Source organism: Prosopis cineraria, unplaced genomic scaffold (genome assembly GCF_029017545.1).
Source record: "Prosopis cineraria cultivar Desert tree isolate PC_DT_omini unplaced genomic scaffold, ASM2901754v1 PC6, whole genome shotgun sequence".
NCBI lineage: Eukaryota > Viridiplantae > Streptophyta > Magnoliopsida > Fabales > Fabaceae > Prosopis > Prosopis cineraria.
Genome location: NW_026555337.1, coordinates 3,004,671 through 3,032,552, shown reverse-complemented (window position 1 = coordinate 3,032,552; position 27,882 = coordinate 3,004,671). Strand labels below are relative to the sequence as shown.

General features: G+C 32.1%; 1 protein-coding gene and 1 long non-coding RNA gene across 9 annotated transcripts; one reads left to right on the top strand and one right to left on the bottom strand.

Moving 5' to 3' along the window:
- The first annotated feature begins 415 nt into the window (after positions 1 to 415).
- LOC129312929 (uncharacterized) lies at positions 416 to 3,326 on the top strand. Its single transcript, XR_008593772.1, has 2 exons — positions 416 to 2,519; positions 2,880 to 3,326. It is a non-coding gene; the product is annotated as an uncharacterized LOC129312929 (long non-coding RNA).
- Positions 3,327 to 6,716: 3,390 nt separating this feature from the next.
- On the bottom strand, positions 6,717 to 12,729 carry LOC129313433 (P-loop NTPase domain-containing protein LPA1 homolog 1-like). 8 transcript variants are annotated; one of them, XM_054956525.1, is made up of 8 exons: positions 12,421 to 12,729; positions 12,022 to 12,170; positions 10,824 to 11,149; positions 9,497 to 9,578; positions 8,901 to 9,326; positions 8,061 to 8,798; positions 7,806 to 7,916; positions 6,717 to 7,491 (listed from the first exon to the last, which is right to left on the bottom strand). In XM_054956525.1, exons 2-8 carry the CDS (start codon positions 12,166 to 12,168, stop codon positions 7,120 to 7,122), a joined length of 2,202 nt encoding a protein of 733 aa, XP_054812500.1. In that variant the 5' UTR covers positions 12,169 to 12,170; positions 12,421 to 12,729; the 3' UTR covers positions 6,717 to 7,119. The 8 variants fall into 8 exon arrangements, with proteins under 8 accessions (XP_054812500.1, XP_054812499.1, XP_054812505.1 ...); XM_054956524.1 differs by lacking the exon at positions 12,421 to 12,729 and having other exon boundaries at positions 12,022 to 12,262; XM_054956530.1 differs by lacking the exons at positions 12,022 to 12,170; positions 12,421 to 12,729 and adding an exon at positions 9,782 to 10,307 and having other exon boundaries at positions 9,425 to 9,578; positions 10,824 to 10,948.
- Between the last annotated feature and the right edge of the window lie 15,153 nt (positions 12,730 to 27,882).

Below are 27,882 nucleotides of genomic sequence, written 5' to 3'. Positions count from 1 at the left end.
AAAAAAAAGAAGTAAAACTTCTCTCGAATTAGCAATCCGGCCTAGTTGAAAAAGGTCCTGCCGGGCTCCAATCCATTGTATAAAAAAACATATAAACAAGAAATTATTTATTTATTAGCTGGCTATTCTATATGACACCCGTTTATTTATGTTTTTTTTTCCCAATCGCATTAGGTGGTCATATAATAAATTAATAAGTAGAATTAATGAGGATGTCCTTTTAGTGTATTGTTCCCTTCGGCCGCAGGTATATGTCGTCGCGGCGTCATAACTTATCCCATTGTATTCACCAAACAAAAGAAAGAAAGAAATAAAGAAGGAAAATTTTTTGGAAAATTAGGGTTTAAGAATCACTTGGTAGAGTACCCTCTATACAGCTAAGCTCCCGCGTTCAACCAATGGGAATACAGGGAAAGCAAAACCTTCAATAATAATAAAGCAAAAAAGGAAGGCCATGCCATTCTCTCTCTTACTCTCCCTGCTCTCTGTATAAGTATCTGACCTTCTCCCGATTTCGCCCTTGCAGGTTCCCTCTTTCTCCTTGATCTCTTCTTCTCAGGACTTAGATCCCATCTCAGCTGTTCTGTTACATATTACACTTCTCCTTCTCTTTTTTTTTTTTTTTTGCTCCAGATTTTTCTCTGTTCTCCAATCATGTGTGTGTGTGTGTGTGTGTGTGTTTGTATTTTCGAGTTTAGGTTATGCTTGATATATTTTCCTACACTTAAACTACTTCCGACATTTCCCGCCTTTCCAGTTTTCCTTGAGCCATCGTAAAAGAAGATAGAGATTTGTCCAGGTGGAGTCTTTTGGCTCTAAATCTAATAATCCGAGAGGGATCATTGCTGTTCGGGTTCGATTTTGAAGAGTGAAAGAACTGGGTTTCTTGCCCTTCCTCTTCTTATTTTTTTTTCAAAAGACTTTTCTTTTCATTACCCAGAATCTTGAAAACGTTTTTTTCAGAAGCCATACAGTTAGTCAGACCTGGAGATTTCTGAGCTATTTGCTTGCCTCGAGATCCCTTTCGATCGCTCTCTACTGTTTGCTGTCGACCTTGATTCTAATGCTGAAAGCATAAGGCTGAAGAACTAAAAAGCGAAGATTGGGGTTTGGCTTTTCTTTCGTAGGTTTCTCGAGGGATTAGTTCTTAAATCAAACATGATTTTTCCGGGCTCATCAGCTCCTCCCGCTGCCAAAAAAACTTCGGTTTTTCACTTTCTTCTTTATCCCCTTTACTTTCCGCTAGCTTTGTCTCTTGCGGTGTTCCTTTCTTTTTCTGATCTGTCTCTGGGAGACTATTTTCAGCGAGCTATAAGGCTTTTATTCCTCCCTTTTCTGGCCATATATATAATCATTTCGATTCGACGATGAGATTGGTAATCCCGTGGATATTTACTTTTTTGGGCTATATCATTGCATGGGCAGAGATTGGTTCAGTCGTTGTTTGCAGATGTAGCATCATCAAGATTCACATGCAAATGCAACAAGTGGAAGCGGGATTGTGAATGATGGATACAATCTTATCAAAATCTCTGTCTCTCTAGCTACATAGTTTCTTTCGGAAGTGAGAATCTTGATGATGCTGCATCGGCCATGAACGACTTTGTAAAAGCAAACAGCCAAACACCCAAGCCTCTCAGATTCTGTCTGCTGTGCACAGTGAAATAACAACAGGTGACTCATCTCTTTCTTTCTTTCTCTCTACTTTCCCTCTTGTTGTTATCGTCGTCAGGTGGGTCTTCCTAATATTTAATAAGATTCTTTAAGTCTTGTGATTTTATTTTATACAGAAATCAACAACAATCTCTAGATCCTTCGCATCTAGCAGAGGAAATCCTAGGTTATCAAATATATGTGTAGGATATATTTGGAGGCTGTGTTTGAGCGGCGGTTAGGGCCTTTTACTGCTGCTGACTTCACAGATCTATATATGAATATTCTTGTCCAGCAGATCATGACTTCATGCTTGGATTAAAAATAGTATCTTTTCACTGCTTTCTCATCCAGATCTATATATCCTTCTAAATCTAGACTCAGAAATAGCACCCAGATTTGGGTTTTAATTAGGGTACGGAACCCTTACTTATTAGTCTTATTATATGTATACTATTCATGGCCTGTGATCTGAAGACATATCTGTATATATTATTGATGGCTTGTGATCTGAAAATATATCTAGGACACAAACACAGACTATCTGTGACTTGACTCTGGGTCTTCTATAATATTATAATATACATGATTAGAAAATAAGTTAAATTGTAGACATTCTTGCAAGTGGGTGACAAACACACACACACACACACACACACACGTGAGGAATGAAGGTCATTGAAATTTGAAATTGAAGCTGGCTTCTTCGGAACTTGGATTATACATAAAAAAAAAAAAGGGAACAGTTTGTTTCACTATTATGGGGAAGGAGGTGACTTTGGCTTTAATCAGAGATGAGTGTGTTGCTGGTGGACCAACTGAAGCAGATAGCTAGGGACATCTTACAAGTTGGGGTTGGATTATCGGTATCTACTCTATCCTCTATTTATTCCCTACATATTTCACCAACCACTTACAACCCTTCTGATTTTTGCACGTATAATACTGATAACAAATTGAAGATATTTAAATAGATGGATATTTTCCCGATTTCTGCGCTTCATTCTTCATTATAGATTTAGTTTGGTTGGAGATTATGAAGATTTGTGTCCCGTATTAGGGTCTAGTTTAGAAATAAGAATGAAAACTAGAACGAATCTTAATAGAAGTTGGCAGTGGTAGCTTGAAAAAGAATATTGAATATATATAATACAAAAGTTAAGCTAATTAATTATCATAATATAATTGGGATAAATATAATGATAAAATAATCATCTTATTTGCAGCGGCGATGGATGGCAACTGGTGGCGCTCATGGCGGTGGCAGTTAAGATGATCCGTGTTATATTAAGTCGATTTTATGACATAGTTCGCATTTCCGTCCGTTTTAATTTACAGTCCAAACTCTTGCTTAGAAATCTTTCTCTACTTCAAAATGAGGTTATATTCAGGCGACAATTGAAGGAAAAACAAAACAAATGCAGTTTTTTTCCATCTCAGCTCGTCGCTCTCAGATGATCAAGGCTCAGCTCTCCTTCGTCATAAGTTTATGAAGTTTGTGTAATTTGATTCTCTGAGGTATTACTTATGAACTCAAATGAGCTAATAAATTTGGTTGGAAGGCTACTATGGTCTTTTCCGATTTGGAGTCTCCGGTATGGAAATTGTCTGTAATTACATGCATGCTTTTGTAAGTTAATAGTATATATATTCGATGCAACTTTTTATCCTTACTCGTACACTCTATTTACGTTCTTACCGATCAGCTTCATGATGTTTACTTTTCTCTTGTTCCGCACTACATTATTCGTGTTTTTGTACTGATGTCTCCCTCCCTCTTCACAGCTGGAAAACACACACAACAACTATATTTTAGGGTTTGAAAAATATAGATTAATGCTCACCAATTGGTATGAGACATGATCATGAACTGTCAATGAATCCAGAATGTTGATGTGATTAACTGACAGAGAGAGAGAGAGAGAGAGAGAGAGAGAGAGTTATGTTATATTGCTATCGACTAAATATTATTATAAACAGTGGATTCGATAAAATTTTGTCATCTCTATGACTATAAATCTGCATTTCTGCTGCTGCCATATCTGGCTTCAGTCGAAATTATCATTAGATTTGATATAAATTATGAATGCCATCTTGATATGAAGTAATATATCAAGATCGAATCTACAGTAATTGAAGTTTGAACTGGCACATTTGTTTAGGCCGGTCTTATTTTGTAATTTGTCCAGGTATATATACATTCTTCTATACGAGGTTTGGCATGCATTATTAATTGATTGGGAGATGTTACTATATAAGATAATTACAAAATAAAATGACAATTATATCATGGAATAATGTATCTCATTCTTTTTCTTAAATGGTTTTCCTTCCTTGGAATGATATTTGCTACTGGTATATTTCTTTGAAGTGAAAAAGAACGCACACAGATCGAATAATCCCGTTACTCTCGTTTTAGAGGGGAAAAATAGTGAAGTCGATTAGATTAAAAATAAGCATTAAAATTAAAAGCATGTTAAGGATTAGGACTGCATTACTTTTGATGTAGGGCATTTTGGTTCTGAAAAGTTCTGAAATAGATTCATCACACCCTCGATTCAGGTGTTTCAATAGGACCACACTAATTTATTTCCGCAAGCACTTTTCCCTCCTTCCCATTTTTTCTCGCAAGGCACAATTTGTATTCAGATAATATATAAATAATTTTATTCGGAAACTCTGTTCAAGAAAAGAAATATAAAATGAAAGAAATAATAGAATGTGGACAATTTCATATCAGTTTCACATATGAGAGAGGAGTGATGGTATTGGTCCCAATGGATCGTACGTTGGGGAGGCAGACATGCAACCCAAGGGACCGGCTTGGGCCCATATCCCCAAGTTTCAGTGTACAGTATTCTGACCTGTTAAGGACTCTTACGTCCCCTGCCTTCCACTGTCCTTTATTATTATTATTATTATTATTATTATTATTTATTCTTTTCATATTTTTTCTTTTAATGTAATCCATTTTAATAACCTAAATATTGGTTCAAGAGTTAATTAGAAACCCTAATCAAACAGTTCATAAATAAAGTATTTCATTAAATCAATAGTTTATTAGTTCAATCAGCTGGATTGACCAATGATTTCAATAGTATAATAATGTCATAATCATATTTATGTGAATTCTGCATACTTCGATGAGATCTATAGTAAAAATAATCATAATTCAAGGTATAACTGCCACACACTACTTCCTTTATTTTTTGATATGTCGATTTTATGGAAAAAGAATTGTTTTTATCTTTTATTAATATTTCGTTTTGTAATTTTAAGACAATGTCAATTCCCACTTTACCAAATATTCCTTACAAAGGGAGGGAAAACAAATCATTGGGTAACTTTTATTGGCCAATCTTTAATAGAGACATATCTTAAAAATAATTAAAAAAAATTTCACATAGTAATTGCTTTTCTAATCTCCGTGCAAAAACATTAAACATACACCGATGAATCATAAATAATACTATTCACATCAAATCCCGTATGATGGAGGGGATTGATATTTACTTATTTAGTTCAAGATATATTACAAAGTACCACTGAGAAAGTTTTTTATTTTTTTAAATGTGAGTATTTAGTATGTTGGGCCCACCTCACTAGAGTTGTGAATATCTAATAAGACCCAAACTAATTTCAATTGATTATGCATGACAAGAATCATTGAAGTGGGAGCTCGTAATCATTTACATTGCTGCATTCTTAAGATTTAAATTTGAGAATTCTAGTTATACTACTTCACATTCATATTTTTTAGAATCCAATATTATGAAAATTAGATCGGTCATTAAATCAGTTGAGATATCGTTCACGGTTCAAGGTTGAACCGTGATTTAAATCGAGGTTCAACCGGTCATAAATAAATTAATATATTTTAAATATTATATATTTAAAGTATTAAGAAATAATCATATATGGTAAGAAAAATAAGTATGCAAATTTTGAACAAGATAATTTATAATTTATGACATCATTTCCACCCAAAATTTATATAATATTTCATAACTTATAATTTATAACTTTAAAATATAAATAAATATACATAATTCATACATATTTTTTTTTATTTTTTCATTCCATCATGAATAGTAGGTATAAATATGTATAAATTATATTTTAGACATATGAATCAAAAATAAAAAAATAACATGGCCAGTTTTACTGGTTTTGGCAGGTTTGCAGTTGGTTCAACCGGTTCATGAGCTATTCACAGAAAAAATAATTTTAGCTGTAACCGGATCGGACCTATGACCGGTTCCCGATTCAATCAATCGGATTGGCCGGTCTGATTTTGATAATAGTGGTAGAATTTTTCATTTTTTTGAAAAAAAAAGACATTTGTATTGAATATATATTTGATGTGATACACCTGTTACAGTTCACATGCATCGCGTGCGCGCTTGTTGGCATTTGCTGTGCATAAAGAATCTTAATGATAATCAAAATAGAGATGGACATTTAGTTTAAATTAAAATCATCAATTAATTTATTTCATATTCTTATTGATACCTTGTATTACATTCGAAACATTTGTTTGAAATTTAGTAGTGACATTATTTTTTACGTTAATATATTTTACACGCTGACCCACAAGCATTTCTTGTAAAAAAAAAAAACTTCAAAAAAATTATAAGTCCATTTGTTTAAGGTTAAAAAATAAAGAGATTTTTAAATAGTTTAAAGATTTCATAAAAAATACTTTGTAAAAATTTTATAAAAAATGGACATTATTTTATGTTTCATTACACTAGGAATAAAGATTATTAGTTAATCATTTTAAAATTTCATAATATCTTTTTTATTTTTGTTTTATAAAAATGACTAATTATTTTAAAATTTATAATATATTCACATATTTACGTTTTTAAAATATTTTTTCTCGTCTACCATATCAAATTATTTTCAAAAATTATTTAATGTAGCTTCTAAAAATAATCAATCTTTTTTTAAATTTCGATTATTAACAAACATTAAAAAATTATATAGTAGATTTAAAAAAAATAATTTTTTCATAAAATAAATTAAAACATATGAACCCATATCCAATACATTGTATCGTCTTTCAACTAAAATCATTGCAAGATATCATTAAATAGTTTAGAAAAGTGAGCTTAGGAATAACAACTCAATTCTCAACCTCTCTTCCTTTCACCCAACGTTGATTGAGCAGCACGCTTCTAATATGAAAGCTGGGGCAGGTACTTGTTTGAATGTTTCAAGTCGAGCGCTCGCTTTTGCATCTCAAGATACACGAATTTGATTCTGCTGGTTCTAACCATGCTAATACACTCAGCAAAATCTCAATCCATGCCAAACAATTACATCAAACCAAAAACAAAAGGAAAAAAAAAAGTAGAGAGTGGAAGTTTTGGAAGGATAACTATACAGATAGGACATCGAAGGATACGTAGATGCTCATACCATGGGCCAAATGGCCAAAATAAGGGGTGGTTAAGACCAATGCTAGCTTTGAGGAGAACCAGAAAGGATGGGATCAATTATTGCCGCACCATTCTTTTTCAATGCAGGAATACTAAGAGAACGTTTTCTCAATTTGACTTTGCTAGGATGTAATCTACTCTCGCTGTTTTCCATAAATACAGACGCATAAGAGCACAAGGGCCCAGGAACTGGTTCGCTTCTAGTTCTGAGGTAGAGACCATGGTTTTGACCATCCTCATTTTCCGGCACATTAGTTCTATGGTCCCCACGACCAAGCTTCCCTTTAGACTCGTCATCATCACCAGACCAATAGCCATTTTTCACCGTATCTTGCATTGCCAAATCATCATACTCTTCATCAGACTTCGTCGATTCCTCATCAACTGAGCCTACCTGCACAACAATGGAAAACTAGAAATTACAACTACGCATTGGTTTCATACTCCATACAGTAGCTTAAACTTGGACTCAGTCCATTCGAAAATTTTCACAATTTCGTGGGCTTTGAAAGGCAGCTGATCTCATTGTTACAAGAAGACCAGCACGGATCAACGCCCATGTCAGCTCAACTCCACTCTACAAACTCAATACCAGTAATAAATATAAGATCCAAAAAGGCAATGGTATGATTTGGAAACCAAACTCTAGGGTTAATTTCATTAAATATTTACAAATTTGAAATCATTAAAACTACAAGCTAATTCTACCTCATCATGGACTCGTGTGTCACCATCTTCACTGAAATCCTCATCGCTGCCCACCTCGGGTGGATCATCAATCTCTTCATCACTACCATGCACTGACTGCTCCTCCTTAAGCTAAAAAGGAACACTAAACATTTATCAAAATTAACAAACAAGAGATGAAGAGATTTAAAATTTTTATATTTATTTCCCATTGACATCAAGCCCATAATTTCATATTCAACTAAGAAGTTACTTAAAGGGGTTTTCCAAGTTTACCTCCTTTGCAGGTCCATCAGACAGCCTTGGTGAGCTGCAGCAGGAGGACAAATATCTACTGCCAGTATCAGTCCCATCAGCCCTTGACTCATCAACACTTCCAGCACCACTAGTACCACCATCACTGGGCCATGCACTGATCCCGTACAAGCCAAACTGAAGATTTACAGGCTCAGCCTTGCCAATCATTAGAGGTCCATACCATGGAATACCTATTCCATGAACTGATCCATCAGCCCATAATGGGTTTCCATCACTATCGACGGAATTAACAGGCCAAACCTTTGCGACAGACCCATCTGTATTAACGAGAGCCATCAGATGCCTTGAAGAACCTTTTCTCTGGATCAACTGAAACATTCCTTTCGAGCTCAAAGAATTGGCAGCACATTGATTTCTATATTCCTCATCAACAACAGTGACAGTGTTCCTAGTAGGATCATACAGTAGTTCCCCGGCTTCGCGCCTGCGAAGACAGCTGAAGACAGTAGCATGGATAGCTGCTACACTCTTGTCAACATTAGTATTGTTTATTTTTGGAACTAAATGCTTGTCAGCACGCTTACAGAGATAATCCTGGATTGTTCTGATGTTTCGGATATACTTTACATATTTATTTCTTGCTGGGTCCAGAGTCATATACTTTGCACGTACAGCAAATCGTTCCAAATGCTTATCCTCATTTGTAATGTATATCATGAATGGTATGATCGAAGGATGTTTCTTCATTAGTCCCATCTGTTCCATAATTTTTTTACTGTTATTATCAATTAAAATATATAAATGATACCTAGGAAAGAAGAAGAAAAAAAAGGATCCAATAAAGAAAATTTGACATACAACAAAGTTGAGGCTCAAGTGAACACCCTCAACTACAACGGACTCTTTCCGTTCTTCCCAGGCAGTGATTAACCTATCAAGACTGTCAATCACCATCTCACTCTGCGCCTTAAATCCTTCAATTGCCATTTGTTTTGGATTTAGCAGTTCTGTGTTAGTAGCACCCACATCAGGCATCAGCCCATCAGATTTCCTGGAATTATCACCCTCAGTTGCCTCACCCTTGGGAAGTGAATGTGACACACCAGCCAACTTTTTGGCTTTCCTTCTAGCCTTTGCTTCAGCAACAGCAATAGGATCCAAGCACTCGCCTGCATGGTAAGTAGAAGCCCATAACAAGGGGTTTTCCTTCTCATCAACAAAACTTCTCATCATGTGCCTAATGGAATCAGTTGACACCACCGTAGTGATTCCCAGCCTACTGCCCTGAAGTGAGGATATAAATGGTATACTGAGTTCTAGAACCACAAGTTCATAGGCTTTCAGTTTCAACATTATTATTCACTGCAAGTTAAATATCCTACCACATAACAAGTAAAACTGGCACTACATATTTGTAATTGCTAAAAGACAACTACTTCTCAATGCAAAGATACCAGCAATGCAGACAAAGTTGATTTGCCACAGCCACTAGTGCCACATAACAGAATTGTTACAGATTCCTTCCGTTCTCGAATTCTGCACTCAAAACAAAATCATAGTTAACGGAGAGAAAATGGTATGATGTAAAAGATAATATCCTCACCATCAATCACTAGCATAAAATACAACCAAACCACAGCTTGATATAAACATTAGCACACGCCACTTCATATTAAAGCACAAGAAGTTAAGTAAACAAAAATCCATATGCAGCATGGACACTCACATGGGATACTAACCTGGAAACAGGATACAAAATGAGCATTGTGAGTCTGTGACACATCCAAAGGATATAGGTGGTTTTTGAAGTGTTGCAATATCTGCAACTCAAATCCTTTTTCAAATAGTTGGTGTAATTGTGCTTCATAACTTGCTTCCAAAACAACATTGAAGGGAACTTTGATTGTCTAGATTTTAGGCGTGGCAAATAAAATCAGAAGTGGAGGCACCAGAATTGAGTTGGGAACCTTTTGACCATGTAACTATAATAAAATCATCTTGGTAGTCATTTAAAAATTGTCCTAGAGTCCCTTTCACAAGTTCCTGGCAAGTTTATAACCCATATTTAACATAAGTCAAACGCTGCTGTTTAGAGTATATACATGTCAAGTTCAGATTAGGATGAGACAGTGCATATTTTGGTGAAATAACAGTCAATAGACGCAGCATATCTTGGACATCCGTAAACATTGAACAACGGAGATGCTGAACCACTGATTGCTGTCACCAGGCATAGGTCTCTCTTTAATGGCTAGAAATGTCTCTCTTCAATTCCAGACAGGTATGCCAAAAAACAAAAAAAACAAAAAAAATTTACACCTGGATGAAACTGACAGAGTTTTAAATTCAAGCATCTAAACGAAGATATTTTCCCAAGTAGATTATCATAACAAGCCAAAGTGGCTTAAAACACTTAAGACTCCTTAATACCAAGTATGATAATAAATGACAGTCAGGCTTAAGTCCAGAAAATCACAGTCAACTACTGAAATGTTTATATTTTATAGATGTTTTCAAATTCAGTACCAACCAAGGGAGTACACCTAAACAATTTAACGTGACACAGGCCAGTCTCTATAAATGTATCGTGCTAACAATAATTGTCAGGAAATATGTTCTTGACCCAGAATATGCAGTCACATAGAGTAACTTTAAACACAAAACTTAACGAATTCCATTGCATCAAAGCAGCAGCGGAAAACCAAACCAGATTTCCCCCCATTCTGATCAGGTTACCGAAGATCAAAATAGTCCCCACGAAGGTAGTAATTGATGTTATACCTGCATGCTAGAACCAGATCTGCTCTCTGGTTGGGTCCCACATACTTATACTCAGCCAGAGCCACACAGACAATATCTAAGAAAGTTTCTCTACGAACAACTGCAGTTGTACGCCTTTTGTACAACTCATATAGTGCACTCTTAATTCTATTATCGTTCCCAGAGAATGAGTTGTTCTGTACATCTGCTTTAGCAACAGCATAATGACCACCGTCTATCTCAAATTTTTCCTCAGCCACATCAATTCCGGATATTAAAATTCCTTCAGACAGCAAAGCATCAGGAGAACTCTCACTCCTTGTGAGTTCAAACACCCTTTTACTGATCTGGTAAAAGAAAAGCACATTCAGAAGTCTTGTGCAAAAGGTTCAGAATGTGTCAGAGTTAAAAATGTGATGTGAGACTGACAATCAGAATGTCATGGAGGCAGCTAAGTTTGAGATGTATAAGAAATTAAAGTAAGGTCAACTGATAGATGCCAACAGTGATGACTAACCATGATATATCAGCAAACTATAAAAAAGCCATCATGTATAGATAATTTTCATTCCAATTGAATAAACTTAACCCTTTATGACACTGAAAGTGAGGCAATATTGAATAAACACCAGACTTGAGCACTCTAGATGTTCAACCATGTTAATTCAATCATGTACCAAAAATAAGCATAGAAGACGCACAATGTCAAAGCCCAAGATATTTATCATCGTGCCAGCAGCCAAGAATCAAGGAGAGCAAAAATAACATACAGACGTAAGCAGGACAACATAAAAGATCAGGAAACGTTTGCATTTTCCTTAAAGAAAAAAGGTGGCAGAATCCCGATGCTCCAGGTGTTAAACTCATTGAGCGTGGAAGAACACAAAATGGAAAGACACAGAAATAGATCTTTCAGTCAGGTAATACAACTAAAAAGCTACACAATTTGGGGTAAATTAACCACTTGTCTAAAGAAACAAAAAGTCCAGATCAACGGCGTTAAAATACACTCAGACGTATCGCAAAACTCACGATCTTGTCCTAATCAATGAGGAAATCATTAAAGTACCATAAATAAAAATGATTCAAGTAGAATGAAACAGAGGACGACATAATAAAACTTTTCAGCATCAACCAACACAGAAACGGATATAGCTGTGAATAAATGAGTTTTATATTTATTAACTAAACAATTAAATTGAATTGAAAGAAGACATGCCTTAAAGGCATGTCGTGCTTTACATCCCATGAGCTGCAAAGTGCTCTGTAGAACAGGGCGCGTATACCGAAATGACTCCTTGCCCTTCCCTTTCTGCTCATCCTCATCAACCACCACGATATACAGAACTTTCCCTACCTCAGCCATCCCTGCATATTCGTATGGCACAAACATTCAGAGAAGGATCACGCTCACGATAACATTAATGAAAAAGCAACTCCAACTTGCACTGCCAGCGAAAGACATGAACTGATATAAGAAGGGGCAAAAATACCAAAGTAAAATGCACGACATTTATGTGTCGTGGGCCCATTGGAATACGTTTTAAAAAAGAATCCCGGGAAAATTTACAAAGATCGGTGAAGGAAAAAAGAAAATCTGAAAACACCGACACTTAACTGCAATGTGACGTTCTGGAGGCGGCAAATGGACGGAAACAGTGGGAGCAGAAAAGGATTTAGGATTGAGCAATTCAAATCTGAAGGGGGAGATCAAGCGATCCCGATGAGTAAAAGAAACGCGTAGAAACGAACCACGTGAGAAGATCAGAGAGAAGACACTAGGATTTGGACAGCGTTATGATCTGCCATTTGTTAGTTTTTTAAAAAAGCGATCTCGGCATGCTCCTGATCTAAGCTGGATTCATCTGGTTTCCCCGTAACTCTCACTCTCCACGTGTAAATGACGGATTTCGCCTTCAGACCGTGGAAGAATTTCAACTGCCGCGATAGGTCGCGCCAAATGCGAGCGAATGGAACCCTAGGAAACAGGATTAGGTCAAGGGTGGTGGAATCGTTGTGGGTCCGCCCAACGAACACGGGATCCTAATGATAGATTCTGCAATTAAAGGGAAAAGGCAGGGTCATTGTGTGAATGGGCGACATCGAAGCACAATTGATTGAATGGTTATTTATTTTTGTGTTTTGATTTCTGATCATAAACCCAATTGAATTGTTGATTGACCCCTCTAAAGTAAGTAAAATTACATGACATCCAAAATAGATATACAAAAATAAAGTGTAAATAAATGAAAATATTAAAGTATACGTGTGGTAATTTTACATAAATTTTTTTATTTTTTTATTTTATAATGTGAATTTTCAATTCTTAAATCCTAACATCATTAATTTTATTATAAATAATTTTTATATTAAACTTTTAAATATTAATAAAATATTTTTAAATATCAACTTATTAATTTTAATTTTGCTTAAAATGATAATGATTACAGTAAAAAAATAATTATTTAAAATAAAGTTAAGTGATTGAAAATATATTTTATAAATCCAGATAAATTTTATATAAAATTTGAGAATAAAAAATATACGTTAATCTAAATAAAAATTATAGTTTGATGGAGGAACCGTTGAAATGAATATATATATATATATATATATTAAGAAAAATATACCTTTTAGTCCTTACATTTTACTCATATTTTATTATAAGTCCTTCTATTTTTTTTAGTGTTTTAAAGTTTTACACTTTTATTTTTCAGTATTTTATGTTTATCCAAGATTTCTACACTTTATTTATTTAGGGACTTAAAATATTAAAAAATAAAAATATAGGAATCCAAAATACTGAAAAAAAGTGCAGAGACCTATAATAAAATATGAACAAAGTGTAGGGATCAAAAGATATATTTTTTTTATATTTTAACTTATATTTGTGAAGTTTTGGTCCTCATTCTATTCATAACTACATAACATGCATATTAAACAATGTACTAAAAATCCAACACTGAAAAATACACTTGTCATGTCACAAGCTCAATGGTTCAATTGGTTGAACAAATAATGTAATAGTTAAATTTAAAAATAACATTTTATATAATGACATATGTACAGGAAATAAAATATCAAGTCAATAAATAAACATAAAAATAAATTTAAAAGTTAAAGTATTTTTAATTATTTAACTTCACACAAAATTCCATTGTGTTAAAAGATTAAAAATACATTTTATAAAATTAGGAGACAAAAATAAAAATTTATATAAAATTAGATAATTAAAAATACTTTAATTTAAATTTAAATAATATAATTTTAGAGTGAATTAATAAGATTCTGTAATATAATAACAAACTCCAAACCTCGGCAAAAACAAAAAGTAGGGTAAAGCATACTTTTAATTATTTAATTTTATACAAGATTTTAATTTGATCTCTTAATTTTATAAAGTATTTTTGTAGTCTCTTAACCCTAACATCGCTAGTTTTAAATAATTATTTTTATACCAATTATTGTTATTTCACAAAAATTAAACTTAATATATTAATATTTGATAATATTTTGTTAATATTTTAAAGTTTAATATAATTTTTGTGTGTGATGAAATTAATAATATTAGGATTAAAAAATAAAAAAATAATTTATAAAATTAAAAAATAAAATAAAATTTTATATAAAATTAAAGGGTTAAAAAAAGTAACTCCAAACTCATGTAAGTAAAAGCATTTTTGGAAAGAAAAATGGTTAGAATACCTAAAAATTTTTTATTTTTAAAACAATTACGTGTAACTTTTCTCATCTTTAAAAATTTAAAATTAATTTTTTAAATTTTTTATTTTATTTTTTAAAACCCCTTACTGTTAATTATATTATTTTTTCATAAAGGTTAAAATGTTATATAACTAAAAAATGTTATTAAACAATATATAATATTATAGAACAATGGCTAACTAATTTTTTATATTTTTTGAATAATCAAGGCATTGATATTAACTAAAACAAATGTTATTATCACCATATAAAATTTTAAATATTTAATTTTATATTAATTTCATCTATTTTTTATTATCAATGGTATATAGTTTTCTTGTGTTAAAAGACAAATTAATCTAACTTGATAATGTATAAAATTTTAAATATTTTAACTATGTGCATTACATTAATCTAACATGAAAATATAAATAAAAAGTTATCTTTTAAAATAATAAAATCATGCATCATTGATAACAAAAAAACATAGATAAAACTAATATAAATATAAATATTTAAAATTTCATTAAGTGATAATAACATTTTGTTTGTATACCTCAACTTTCAAAAAAATATAAAAAATATATTATAAATAATTATATGATATAAATTTTTTATTTAATAATATTTCTTAGTTGAATGACATTTTAATCCTCATTAAAAAATAACATAATTAACAACAAAGATTTTCATAAACAAAATTAAAGGTTAGAGGTTTTAAACTTTTAAAAGTAAAAAAAGTTACATACAACTCTCTCAAAATTTAAAAGAGTTTTATACATTTTAATTAAGAAAAATTATGCATGAATTTTTTAAACCCGCTTCGAATTCCAACTTCACAGTTGGTTCAAAACAATTTAAGCCAGTCTAACAATAAAAACTTACAAGCATGAAATCAAGACTTTTAATAGAGCGTGTGGGGGTTTTCTGGCCTGAATCTTAAAACATTGATATTGATGTTAATTAATACATTTACCAAGGTATAAAAATCATTTAATAATTAAAATGAAAGGTTCAAGACGAGGATAAAACCGGGATTTGACATTCAACGCTCCACTTTGTTCTGATACTAAAACCGGGAGTACTAATATTTGAGAAGACGTGTCTGATTTTGACGGGGTAGGAAGAAAACAAAGCGGAGGACGTCCATGCGACTTTGCTGGTTTGTGTCGTTATGTGCCGTTACTGGGTCATTGACGCACATTGATCCTGTTGGCAACTTATAGGCTACTCTTGAGAAGCCATATCTCCAATTAAAAATTTAATTGCTTTTACATGTCCAAGTGGTACTCTCGAGAATTCTCATTAATTTGGACTGTGATCTGCATGTTTGGGGGTGTGTGCGTATGCACTATTTAGGAGGCCGAGTTTGAACGAGCAAGGCCCTCTTGCATTCCGTCCTAGACTGAAACTATCTTCCGCTCCTCTCTCTCGCCGCATCCAATGACGGCCACTTTTCTTCTTTGATTATTTTATTCATTTCAATTCAATATTTAATTTCATTAACAAAAGCCCATACTCTATCATCTATACTTTTATAATCAAGATGCACTCAGTCAAAGTCCGCACGTTAGGTGAATAAGTGACCGACTCAACCCTCCATGACCGACATAAACGATAAATGCGCCTGGATTTATTTATTTTCTTCAGATTACGCCCTCCATGGCATCTTTCTAGTGATCGTCTTCTAGATCCTTGAAATGAATTTTTTATATACATTTTTGATTGGATAATAATCTTTATAGGTGTTCGTTTATTTTCGTCCCCCACTTGTAGTTATGGACGGATCGAAATTGGTTAATCGTAAGGTGATCCATGATCATCTTGTCTTGTTTTGATGACTAATTTTTAATTATTGAATATTTTGACAGGGGGTAATAATGTTATAATAATGACATCTTGAAAATTAAGAAGGCCAACAGTTATAGATAAATATGTGGAACTGTCATATTTGTTTTTTGGCCAATAAAACAAGATTACATTTGTTTAGAAAAAGACGTGATTGGAAGAGTTCACCTTCGTTGACCTTGACTTAGCTTGTGAATGTGGATGGCGTGGTTTTGTTGTGATTGAAACCAAGAGTCCCGGTGATGTGCACTTCAGATATCTTTCAAATTTCTTACATTGATTTCATCAAAACGCACCAAATTTAAGCGGCCGCCACCAAAGTTTACATATCTCTGGATTTTTTTTTAAAAAAAGAATAAGTATGGTTGACTTAAAAAATTTATTTTGTTCGACTTATACTTATTTTCATTAATGCATTATTCAATAATAAAAAAACATTTTTGTCGTAGGATGTTTAATGCTACAGATTCAAGTCTTGGAAAGGAGGCCCTCAACTTCAAGGAGATATTTCTCCAACCATTAGCCAAAATTTAGTTGCGGTGGTTAGTAGTCTCACGGATGCTAGATGCGAAAATATTGTTTACATATTCAAACTAAGAAGGTTAAGCAGCGTGCATTTGAAAAAAAAAAAAAAGTCAAATCAAATCACGTATACACTGATTCTTTTGAAAAAATTAACATAGAAATATCTACTCATACTGCCCCCGCAAAAAATTTCATTTTGATCAAATTTATATGTATAATACATATAAATAATTCTCAAATTTAACAATATTAATTCTAAAATCCCCATAAAATATATCTATATGCATGTTGCTCTCATATTCTAAAATTCTTGGATCCGCATTGGGGGCACATAAAACCCATGAGATGGCCCAAACAGAATTTATTTTAAAAGATTGAGTATTTTAGAACTTTTGATGAAATATTTCCAATCATGTTAAAAAATGAAATAAAAGTTAAATTTTAAAAATAGAGCGGAATTTTATATAAATTTAACAAAGGAAACGGAATGTTATTACTGTATTTTACTCCTATAAATTTGGAGGCTTTTGTGATGGTCAAATCAAATCAAACTGGCGAATGAATGGAAGTTAAATGGGTTTGACACGGACGTTCACAGTGTATGATTGCCTGACTTGCGAAAGCGCCCATGGAAAAAGCATCGCCGGAGCAGTTTAGCAGCCCCACGTTTGGAAGGATGCCAAAAAAAAAAAGAAGAATAAGCAATTCGTCACAAAATTCAAAAGGCAAGGTATTTGGGAGATCGATTCTGCATCGTTGGTTGATACAAACTCGTTCAAAAAGGTAGTACTACCAACCAATAGAAGGGATCATGACTACATGCTAAATGACTAAGATAGTCATGCACTCGCTCACGCACATGTAAGAATGTTGTTAACCTTGTTAATAAAGAAATGGCTTTTTTACCCCCAAAAAAGAAAAAGAAAAGAAATGGGCCAAAATGGACGGACGTGAAACTCCGACAATATATTACGCATGAAGTCGCCAGAATAAGAAAATAAAGGTGACGGGCGAATCAGTGTCCAAGCAGTGGCCCCACGCATTCGAATTCATCGGTGCCCCTGATACAACCACGAATCTATTCCTCATTAGCGGCGTTAAAATTTTCCTCCAAATCTTTCAATGTTAAGAATGTACTAGATTTTTTTTAAAATTAAATGCCATTAAAATATTTTAAAAATAATGCATTTTTCGACAATATTTGAAGTAATTTCTTAAACTTGTATATAGTATAATTCAAATTCTTTTAAATAACGCAAAAGAAGCACCTCACTTCAATATTCTATAATTTATTCCATCGCTTCTTAACTGGCTTATAATATTTGTCTCCATTTATTAATGTTTTGAGCACGCAGAGAAACGTTTTCTCAACATATATAGATTGAAATCACAATTCTTTCTGTATGAAATATTATATTATAATTAGTTAAAGTATAAATTTAACCCTTTAACTTTTCATAACATTTCATTGTAATTTCTTAATTTTATAAAGTATTTGTTAGTCCTTTAATCCTAATATTGTTAGTTTTATCCCAACAAATTTTTAAATTTAACTTTCAAATATTGATAAAATATTTTCAAATGTTAAACATGTTAAGTTTAATTTTTTTTAAAATAACAATAATTGACATAAAAAATAATCATTTAAAATTAATGATATTAGAATTAAATGATTAAAAAGATACTTTGCAAATTGTTAGTCATTTTCTCAGGCTGAGTAATGATGACAAAGCCTTCCTTCATAGGGAGATGTCAAGTGAGGAAATCAAACAAGCAGCCTTTGATCTTGGTGCTTCGAACAAAGCACCTAGAACAGGTGGTGTGCAAGCTTTTTTCCACTAAGACTATTATGGGAGGATTCTTTTTGCACCTTTGTTAAAGAGGTTTTTTCTAACCCTCAAGACGATGGAAGTTAACAAAACCTATATAGTTCTCATCTCGAAGGTAGAGAAACCATAATAAATGAAAGAGTTTAGACATATATCCCTTTGTAATGTCAGTTATAAGCCGATCTCAAAACTTATTGCTACCTAATTGAAATCAATAATGGATAAAGTTGTGGGTAATCACAAGTGTAGTTTTATCGCGGGTAGACAAGGGAGTGATAATACCGTTGTTGCTCAAAAAGTAATCCATTTTATGAAGCTTAAGAAATGAGATAAAGGGTGGATGATAATGGAAGTGGACCTTGAGAAGGCATATAATAGGATGGAATGGAAAAGTGTTAAAGTTGTACTCACAAGATTAGGCTTAGAGTATAAATTATGTAAAATGATTATGGCATGTCTTAGAACTACTGCTATGAATGTCCTTTGGAATGGCGAGTTAATAATAGAATTCCATCCCTCACGTAGTTTAAGGCAAGGAGATCCGCTATCACCTTATTTATTCACACTCTGTATGGAGAACTTGAACCATATCATCAGAGATAAAGTTAAGGGTAATAGATGGAACCCTAATGTCCTTCACAAAGATGGGCCACTGTTGTCCCTTTTTTTTTGCAGATTGCCTTATTCTTTTTGGAGAAGCTAGTGCTAATCAGGTAGAGGTTGTGGAAAATTGCATTAAAAAATTCTGCCTCTTCTCAAGTCAAAGAATGAATAAAACCAAAAGTAAGATGTGTTGCTTAAGGAATGTTCATTTTAATAGAGCTCTTGACCTTAGTAAGAAGTTGAGAGTAGGCCTTACAGGTGACTTGGAAAAGTACCTTGGCATACCATTGATCCACAAGAGGGCTTTCGCTAGTCTCTTCACACCTATCCTTGATAAGACCAAGTTGAAAATTGTAGGATGGAAAGGGAAATTTCTTAATCTTATTGGCCGAACTGTGTTGCTTGAGGTAGTTATTTCTGCCTTACCAACTTACTACATGCAAACCGTGATTCTTCTAGTGGGCCTTCTTCATGGAATTGATAAAGCTAACATAAGCTTTCTGTGGGGAAATATAGGGGAGCAGAAAAAACTCTATTTGATGTCTTGGAATGAGGTATTGAAATAAAAATCCAATAAGGGATTAGGAATCAAGGATCTCAGAAATCAAAATAAGGCTTTTATCATGAAGCTTTGGTTTAATTTGATTAATAAGAGAGAGGCTTTATACGTTCAAGTGTTGAGATATAAATATAAAAGAGGTGACATAGAGATGCTAACAGTTAGACAACAGGCAAATGCCTCTCTAACTTGGAGGAGTATTGTTAGTATTTAGTAAGATTTTAAATGGGTCATAGCAAGTGTAACATTCGAAAAAAAATTAATCATAATTAGTTAACCTAGTAATTTTGATTAGTGAGTTAATAAGGTGTGTGGCTATAGGAGCCTAATTTGATATAATTATTGTAATTTTAGCCTTAAAAACAGGTTCAGATCGATGATGGACCATTTAAGTAAGGAAAGAGAGAGAAAAAGTAAGGTGAAGCCTTTTATGCCACATGCCATTAAACCCGTGAGTGTAAGTAAACTTGTGATAAGAATGTAAACTTGTATCACATACTCGAATTGTAAACTCATAAGAGTTTTTTTTATTAATAAATAGCCATTAAAATATGATTGTAATTTAATTTAAAAGTATTAAAAATATAAGTCATTGAAATTAAACCCTGTGAACATTGATAAATTATTATACATAAGACATAAAAATTTTAAAATAGGGGAACTTATTTTGGATATTTTTGTTTTCTTTTCTTTATTAATATTAGTTTTTGCATTTTAATTTTTTTTCTTTGAACCAAGTCCAAGTTTTATGAATTGAATTCTTTATGGTATATACTTAACTCATTCAACTAAAAAAAATTGACGAGTTTAACAAATTTAAGTAAGCTTGCATCTAGTCCGAGTTTATAAATTAGTTGACACGATTTTATAAATTAGAAACATAAAAATGATAAACTTAAATGTAAACTCATGAGTTTAATCGAGTTTATATCTAGTACGAGTTTATGAGTGAGTTGACACGATTTTGTAAATTGAAAATGTAAAAACATTAAACTCCTAAAGTCAACTCGAGAGTTTGACATACCATTGATCTACAAGAGGGCTTTCGCCAGTCTCTCCGCACCTATCCTTGATAAGACCAAGTTAAAAATTGCAAGATGGAAAGGGAAATTCCTTAATCTTACTGGTCAAACTGTGTTGCCCAAAGCAGTTATTTCTGCTTCACCAGCTTACTATATGCAAACCATAATTCTTCCAGTAGGGCTTCTTCATGAAATTGATAAAGCTAGCATAGGGTTTTTGTGGGGAAATGTAAGGGAGCAAAAAAAACTCTATCTGATATCTTGGAAGGAGGTAATGAAATAGAAATCTAATGAGGAATTAGGAATCAAGGATTTTAGAAATCAAAATAAGGCTTTTATCATGAAACTTTGATGGAATTTGATCAATAAGAGAGAGGCTTTATGGGTTCAAGTGTTGAGATCTAAATATAAAGGAGGTGACATAAAGATGCTAACAATTAGACAACAGGTAAATGCCTCTCAAACCTGGAGGAGTATTGTTAGTATCTGGTAAGAGTTTAAAAAGGTTTTTGGCAAGCGCATTAACTCAGAAGTAAATACCTTGTTAGGAAAAGATGTTTGGTATGAATTTAAAATTCCTCTAGCGGAGGGGACTGTTCATTGGGTCTCTTTTATGATACCTCTTAGAGGGTGTCAAATTATTTGACTCCTAATGGCAATTAGGATACTTGCAATTTAAGGAATGGTTTCCACCTAATGTTGTTGACATGATTACTTACACCCATGTTAATAGAGAGAGGAGAGGGTTAGACACTTATATTTGGCTCCCATTCATTAATGAGAGATTTACTGTTAACTTAGCTTATTGTTTCCTTTCTGCAGGTACACAAAGTGAAGCAATCAACATTTGGAGATTGATATGGAGATCTGATATACTTGAAAAGCTCAAATCTTTCTTATGGCTAGCTGCTCCTAACAAGGTGCATACAATAAAACTTCATGCGAAGCAAGGAATCTTAAACAACAGCTCATGCCTAATGACGTGTGGGGAGGAGGAGAACTAGATGCATCTCCTATGCGACTGTTAGTCAGCAGAGCAAAAATAGAGATACCTTGTCTCACCTGAACATCAGGAACAGTTTTGGCATCTGAATGGTATTGAATGTGTCTCTTGGAACTTGAAAAAAGAAACTGGCGAGAAATTCACTAACACTGTTCCATGGCAGTTTCTTTTTAGTCTTACCTGGTGATGATGAGAATTATGTGAGCTTTGTTGTTTTACAAAGCTTTTTTTGTACTTTAATGGACTACAAATTGAGAAATTCTCTTCATGGGCTCGATTCCAAGAACTCCTCTCACAATAAAAGGAGTCAATCTGTGGAACGCAATGTAATTCTTGTGATAGGTGGGTCGGTTAACTCAACAAGTGTCAGTGTGTGTGGTGGAGTTGTATGGAACAATGATGGTCAATGGGTTATTGGTTTCAACAACATATCAGAATCCCTTGCTCCAGCCATTACAGAGATTAAAGTTATCACCTTTAGTTTGAATCTTTGCTAGAAAAAAGGTTTCAAAGATATTGCAGTTGTAAGTGATTGCGCTCCAGCTGTCAATCTTGTCACACGTGATGGAATAGAGGGACACCCATTCCAGGACATCATTCAAGAAGTTGATAATTTATTGTTTAGGAATTGGTTTGTGAGCATTAACTTTTGGCATAGAGAATTTGTTAGCACAGCTAATGCTTTAGTGAGACATGCGCATGATGTGGTTAATCAAAGTAATGTCTTTAACTTTCCTCCGCCTTAGCCAGTAGGGATGGATGAAAGGGAAAGGTAGCTCTATAGCGAAAACCCCTTGTAATCTCCTTTGTTTTTGTTCATATCTTTATCCAAAAAAAAATTATATAAAGTTAGAGGATTAATAGTATACTTTAACCTATTATAATTATAATATAATAATATAATAATTTACTTCTTAAAACTTTTTCTTTTTCTATTTCGTTTTTCCGTCCCATATTAGCCCTTCGTTTTATAATATTATCATAGGCTCATCGGATGCAACGTGAATAAATGCTTGCTATATAAATATATATATTAAAAGATTTTATATAAGTTTTTTGAATATGTAAAGAGACTTTAAGTTTAATCTTTTTAATGAAAAAGAAAAAAAATTGCCAAGAAGTTGTACAAACATTTACGATTTAGTCCAACTTGGTCCATGTCATTGGTTAGTACTCGATGAATATCTCTAAAATATGCAAATGATAAATAAGTATCGCAAAATGTTATAATTATTGTTTAGTTCTTATAAATTTATTTGGCATTTTAATTTTTCGGGAGATGACATCTTTACTCATCCCTCAACTATTTCTTGACATTGTGCCGACGTTTACTCCATACCATTATCGTTGTATTATCTGATCAACCTATATAGATATTTACACAGACAAAATGTAATCTTTTTATTTTATTTTATATTTGTTAGAATAAAAATATGAAAAAAATATAGAAATCTTCAATAAATTTGCTTATAAAAAAAATCTAGCTAGTACATATTTAATTTAGATGATGAAATTTAATATTATTTTTAATAATTTTTACAAATTGATTATTCAGATATATTTTGGACAATACGGATATAATTTAAAGTTCTAATTTAATATTTAATTTTTTTATAATTTTTATTAATTAATAATCTAGATATACTCTAGATAGTTTATATTTAATATTAAATTTTTATATAATTTTATTTTGAGAAATAAAATATTAAAATAATTTAAAATCAACTACAAAGATTATTTGAAGGAAAATGGAAGGCAAAGATTACCCTGCAAAAGAGTGATGAGTATCAAATGCAAATCGCACAAGGTATCACAAACAGGGAAAAACTTTCCTATAAATAGAAAGATAAAACTTCCACTTTGAAGTTAGTGGTTTATGTTTATCACAAAAGAGAGATCCATAAGCCCTAATAATGTGAAATAGACACAAGCAAGGCAGTGAGATAGATAAGGGAGGGAAATGGAATAGCTAGCATTTACATGAATAAAGTAGCAGCGAGACGGCAAAGAAGGGAGGGGAGCCCTGGCCCCCAACGAAACAGTTCCTTAACGTAGCTTCAGTTGATATAAAAAATAAGAGAAAATATTTTAAAAATATAGGATACATAAAAATATCATAAAATTTTAAATAATTAAACAATAAATTATTTTATAAAACAGAAACTAAGTAATATATCATAAAATTTTAAAATAACTAATCAATATTTCTTTTGTTAAAAAATATAAAGTATTATTTAAGAGGTTAGATGTTAACAAATGTATAACATTTTTAATATTTAAAAGTTTAATTAATATTTTTTAAAGTGTCCATAATAAATAAATCACTTTATTTTTATTTTAAAGTGAAACATTACATCAAATAAAGGTAAATATAAAAATATAATGTTGGTTTGAAAATAACTAATTACTTTATTAAAGTAAAATTTAATTAAAAATATTTTATATTTTAAAAAAGAAGAATATTACAGAATGCAGACTATCATATAAGTCTTGCTTTGTTGCAGTGAGAGGGCAAAAATGTGTCAGATAACTCCTCCCGAGAGTGTTGAGGGAAGGGCAAAAATGTCATCTCAAAAAAATCTAAAAGGTTAAATGAGTTCTTAAGAGCTAAAAAATAATTATTACATTTTACGGTACCTATTTTATCATTTGTATATTTTGGAGGCAGGCACGAATCCAGGGAAAAACATATCAGGGGCAAGAATGAAAACTGGTTAAAATATAGGGGCCTAACACTAATTTTTACATGTAAAATTTAAAAAATCTTAAAATTTTTTAAAGGGCAAATCAAATTGGGAGGGGGGAGCACCCCCCTTGTTCCCCTACATTCGCCCTGGTTTGATTTGTTTTTTTGTTGTCATTTTCTCGTTCTAGAAAGCATTTGGCCAACTTAGATAATTGGCTGTTCAAATTTCAATTTATTTTACAAAAAAAAAACTTATTTTTTTTAAAAAATATTTTGTGCGCTTTTATGATATTAATTTAAACTTTTGAGAATAATCAAAATATAAAAAATATTTTTGATTGTTTTAAAGTAGCTCCATTGATATGAAAAATGAGAGAAAATATTTTAAAAATACAAGATATATGAAGATATCAAAATATTTTAAAATAATTAAATAATAAATTATTTTATAAAACAGAAACTAAGTAATATATCATAAAATTTTAAAATAACTAACCAATATTTCTTTCATTCAAAAATATAAAATATTATTTAAAAGGTTAGATGTTAAAAAATGTATAGTATCTTTAATATTTAAAAGTATAATTAATATTTTTTTAAAGTATTCATAATAAATGAATCACTTTATATTTAGTTTAAAGTAAAACATTATATCAAATAAAGATAAATACAGAAAGATAATGTTGATTTGAAGATAACTAACCACTTTATTAAAGTAAGATTTAGTTAAAAATATCATATATTTTTGAACGGATAGAGTAATCATTTATAATTATTATAACCAAATATAAAATAATATTCATTTTTTATAAAATATCTACAAAATAAATGTTTTAATCTATTTAAAAATTTATTTTTTTAATTTCAATTACACGGGCCCAACTTATAAGTGTGTGTTGTTTGGCCTTGTTGGTATCCCAGCAGAAGAAAAATCCATTACATTGTTACTATTATTGCTGAATAAAATTTATTATACTTTCATTATTATTACTTGGTAATTAGTCATTGTATGTTATTTTTATTCGAGAATAAAAAACTATCAAGCGTAAAATACCAGTTTTCATTTTAATTATTTATTTTTTATACAATCAAATCAAATACAGACAAAACATGACCAGGCTAGCTGGTTCGAATCCAGATCTCTTCTACGTCATTGGAACAACTTTCCGTTCACAGTTCTTTATTCCTTGATGCCATCCTATATACCAGATATGATTCTATACTCTCTATATTTTATTTCAATTTTAAAGAAGCATTTCATAAAGATCTCACTTTAGAATATCTACATCCAAGTTATAATTGCTTCGTTGAGGGCTTGCTCTTTCTAATCAGAAGGTGCGTAGTCACATCATTGCTCACTTGGCCCCATACACAACCTGTAAAATTCATATGCATAGCATTCGTCTTTTCCTCCCCCCCACCCCCACCCCCACCCCAACCCCAAATTTATGTATTCATTTGTACAAAAATATGCGTTTCTAAATTTCTTCCACGCAAAAATATCATTATTCTTTTATTTCTTTTTTGTTCGAAAACCTTGTTCTTTTTGTTTCTACTTGTGCTGGATACAAGATGCTTTAGATGTAAGTGGAAAAGGGTCCATATATACTTTAGATATTACAAATGAAAAAAATCACGCCAGAAGGGTTTCCTTTATTTGAATTTGCGAGTGTTTAGACTTAAAATTACTCAATACTACTTTAGATATCTTCTGACTAAAGAGATAATAATGTTAAAGAAAATGTAATTATATAAAGAAAACAGGTAAAAAGGTCATAGTTAAAGCATGCGACTTGAAAAAATTGAGGATAAATGCTTTTACCGACTATGAACTATGAAGGAAGCGTGACATCTACATTCTGGGAATATAACAGGTCGCTTTCCTCACACAAACCAAACCATCAGCTACGCGATGTTCTGTCCAGGCCAAAATACTCTATCAAAATTTGCATATAACCTCCCTTGTCATCAAAAGTTTATATTTTTGAGATGTTTAGAGTAAAATATTTTCTAGAATCTATACATTATTACCTCCACTTGTTAGTTTTTTATGCATTGATGGATATGTCCGGATATAGTGGGGCTATCAAGATATTAAAAGCACCGAACATGGGAGCCTTGAAGTTGAAATTGGACATGTCATTAGGACAAAAGCAGATCCTCTCAGCGGCCATTCTCTGCGCGCCTCTCTCTCTCTCTCTCTCTTTTTCCCCCCTTTCTCGCATCTCTGCACTTAAATTAGGTAAGGAATGTTCAAAGTAATCCAAAACACTGAACTCTCAAATGTTTCAAGAATGCCTTTATTATATTTATTTAATATGACTATATATTTCATGATTTAAACTCAAAATACATGATAAATTGATTCAACTTTTTGAATCAATTGAACTAAGTGCTTGCCTGTAAAAACCAAACAAACAATGTTAAATAGTTAAAATTTAACTTACATGATGTGCAACTATAATAAAATAAATAAATAAATAAATAATTTTAATAACAATATATAACTATAAACTGTGCAGGTCAGTTTTTAACAATTTAAATTTATTTATTTTTATATGATAATTATTTTAAAAACAATTATATTTGTTGATAAAAAATAATTAAATCTGAACGATTGACTTTATTATTTATTATTTAAGGGTGGAGATGAGATGAGGAAAAGAAAAGAAAAAGTGGGATTATGAGAGGATCCAGACCCAATTAGGACACGTGTTTCTTCCGCAAATTCATCCACCACTTGGACGTTGACATACGGAAATTGGAGGGACCTTCTGGGATCTCCGCATTCTGTTTCACAGGCCACCAATCAAATAGCGTCAACTGCCTGAAAATCTCTAATTCCATGGCTTTTGAAGTTGCCATACACAAACCCCACATTTTTTTGAATGGAATACATCAATGCTCAGAATGTTAATTAAAATCCGACACTTCGAAAGCATACAGACATGTCTGTATACAAGTTCATAAAAATTTAAAAGGATTATCATGGGAGATTTTCATGATTAATAACTTGAGATATTGTTTAAATTGATATCATTGGAGCCAAAGTCGCATGTGTGATGCGAGTGCATCCAACGTGGATTTCTTTAACGTTGCTTGTTACTCAATATTAATTAAGATGATGGCATATGTGTTAAGTGTGAGTGGATATGACTCAAAGGCATGCATATTTTCTCTCCCCCTTTCACGAAGTGTCAAAAATGTTTTTCACATGGCTCAAGAAAATCATTAAATAACCTAAAGTTTTGCAAAATCAATCTAATACTTTCCAAAAATGTTCGTCGTGCTATTTTAACAAAT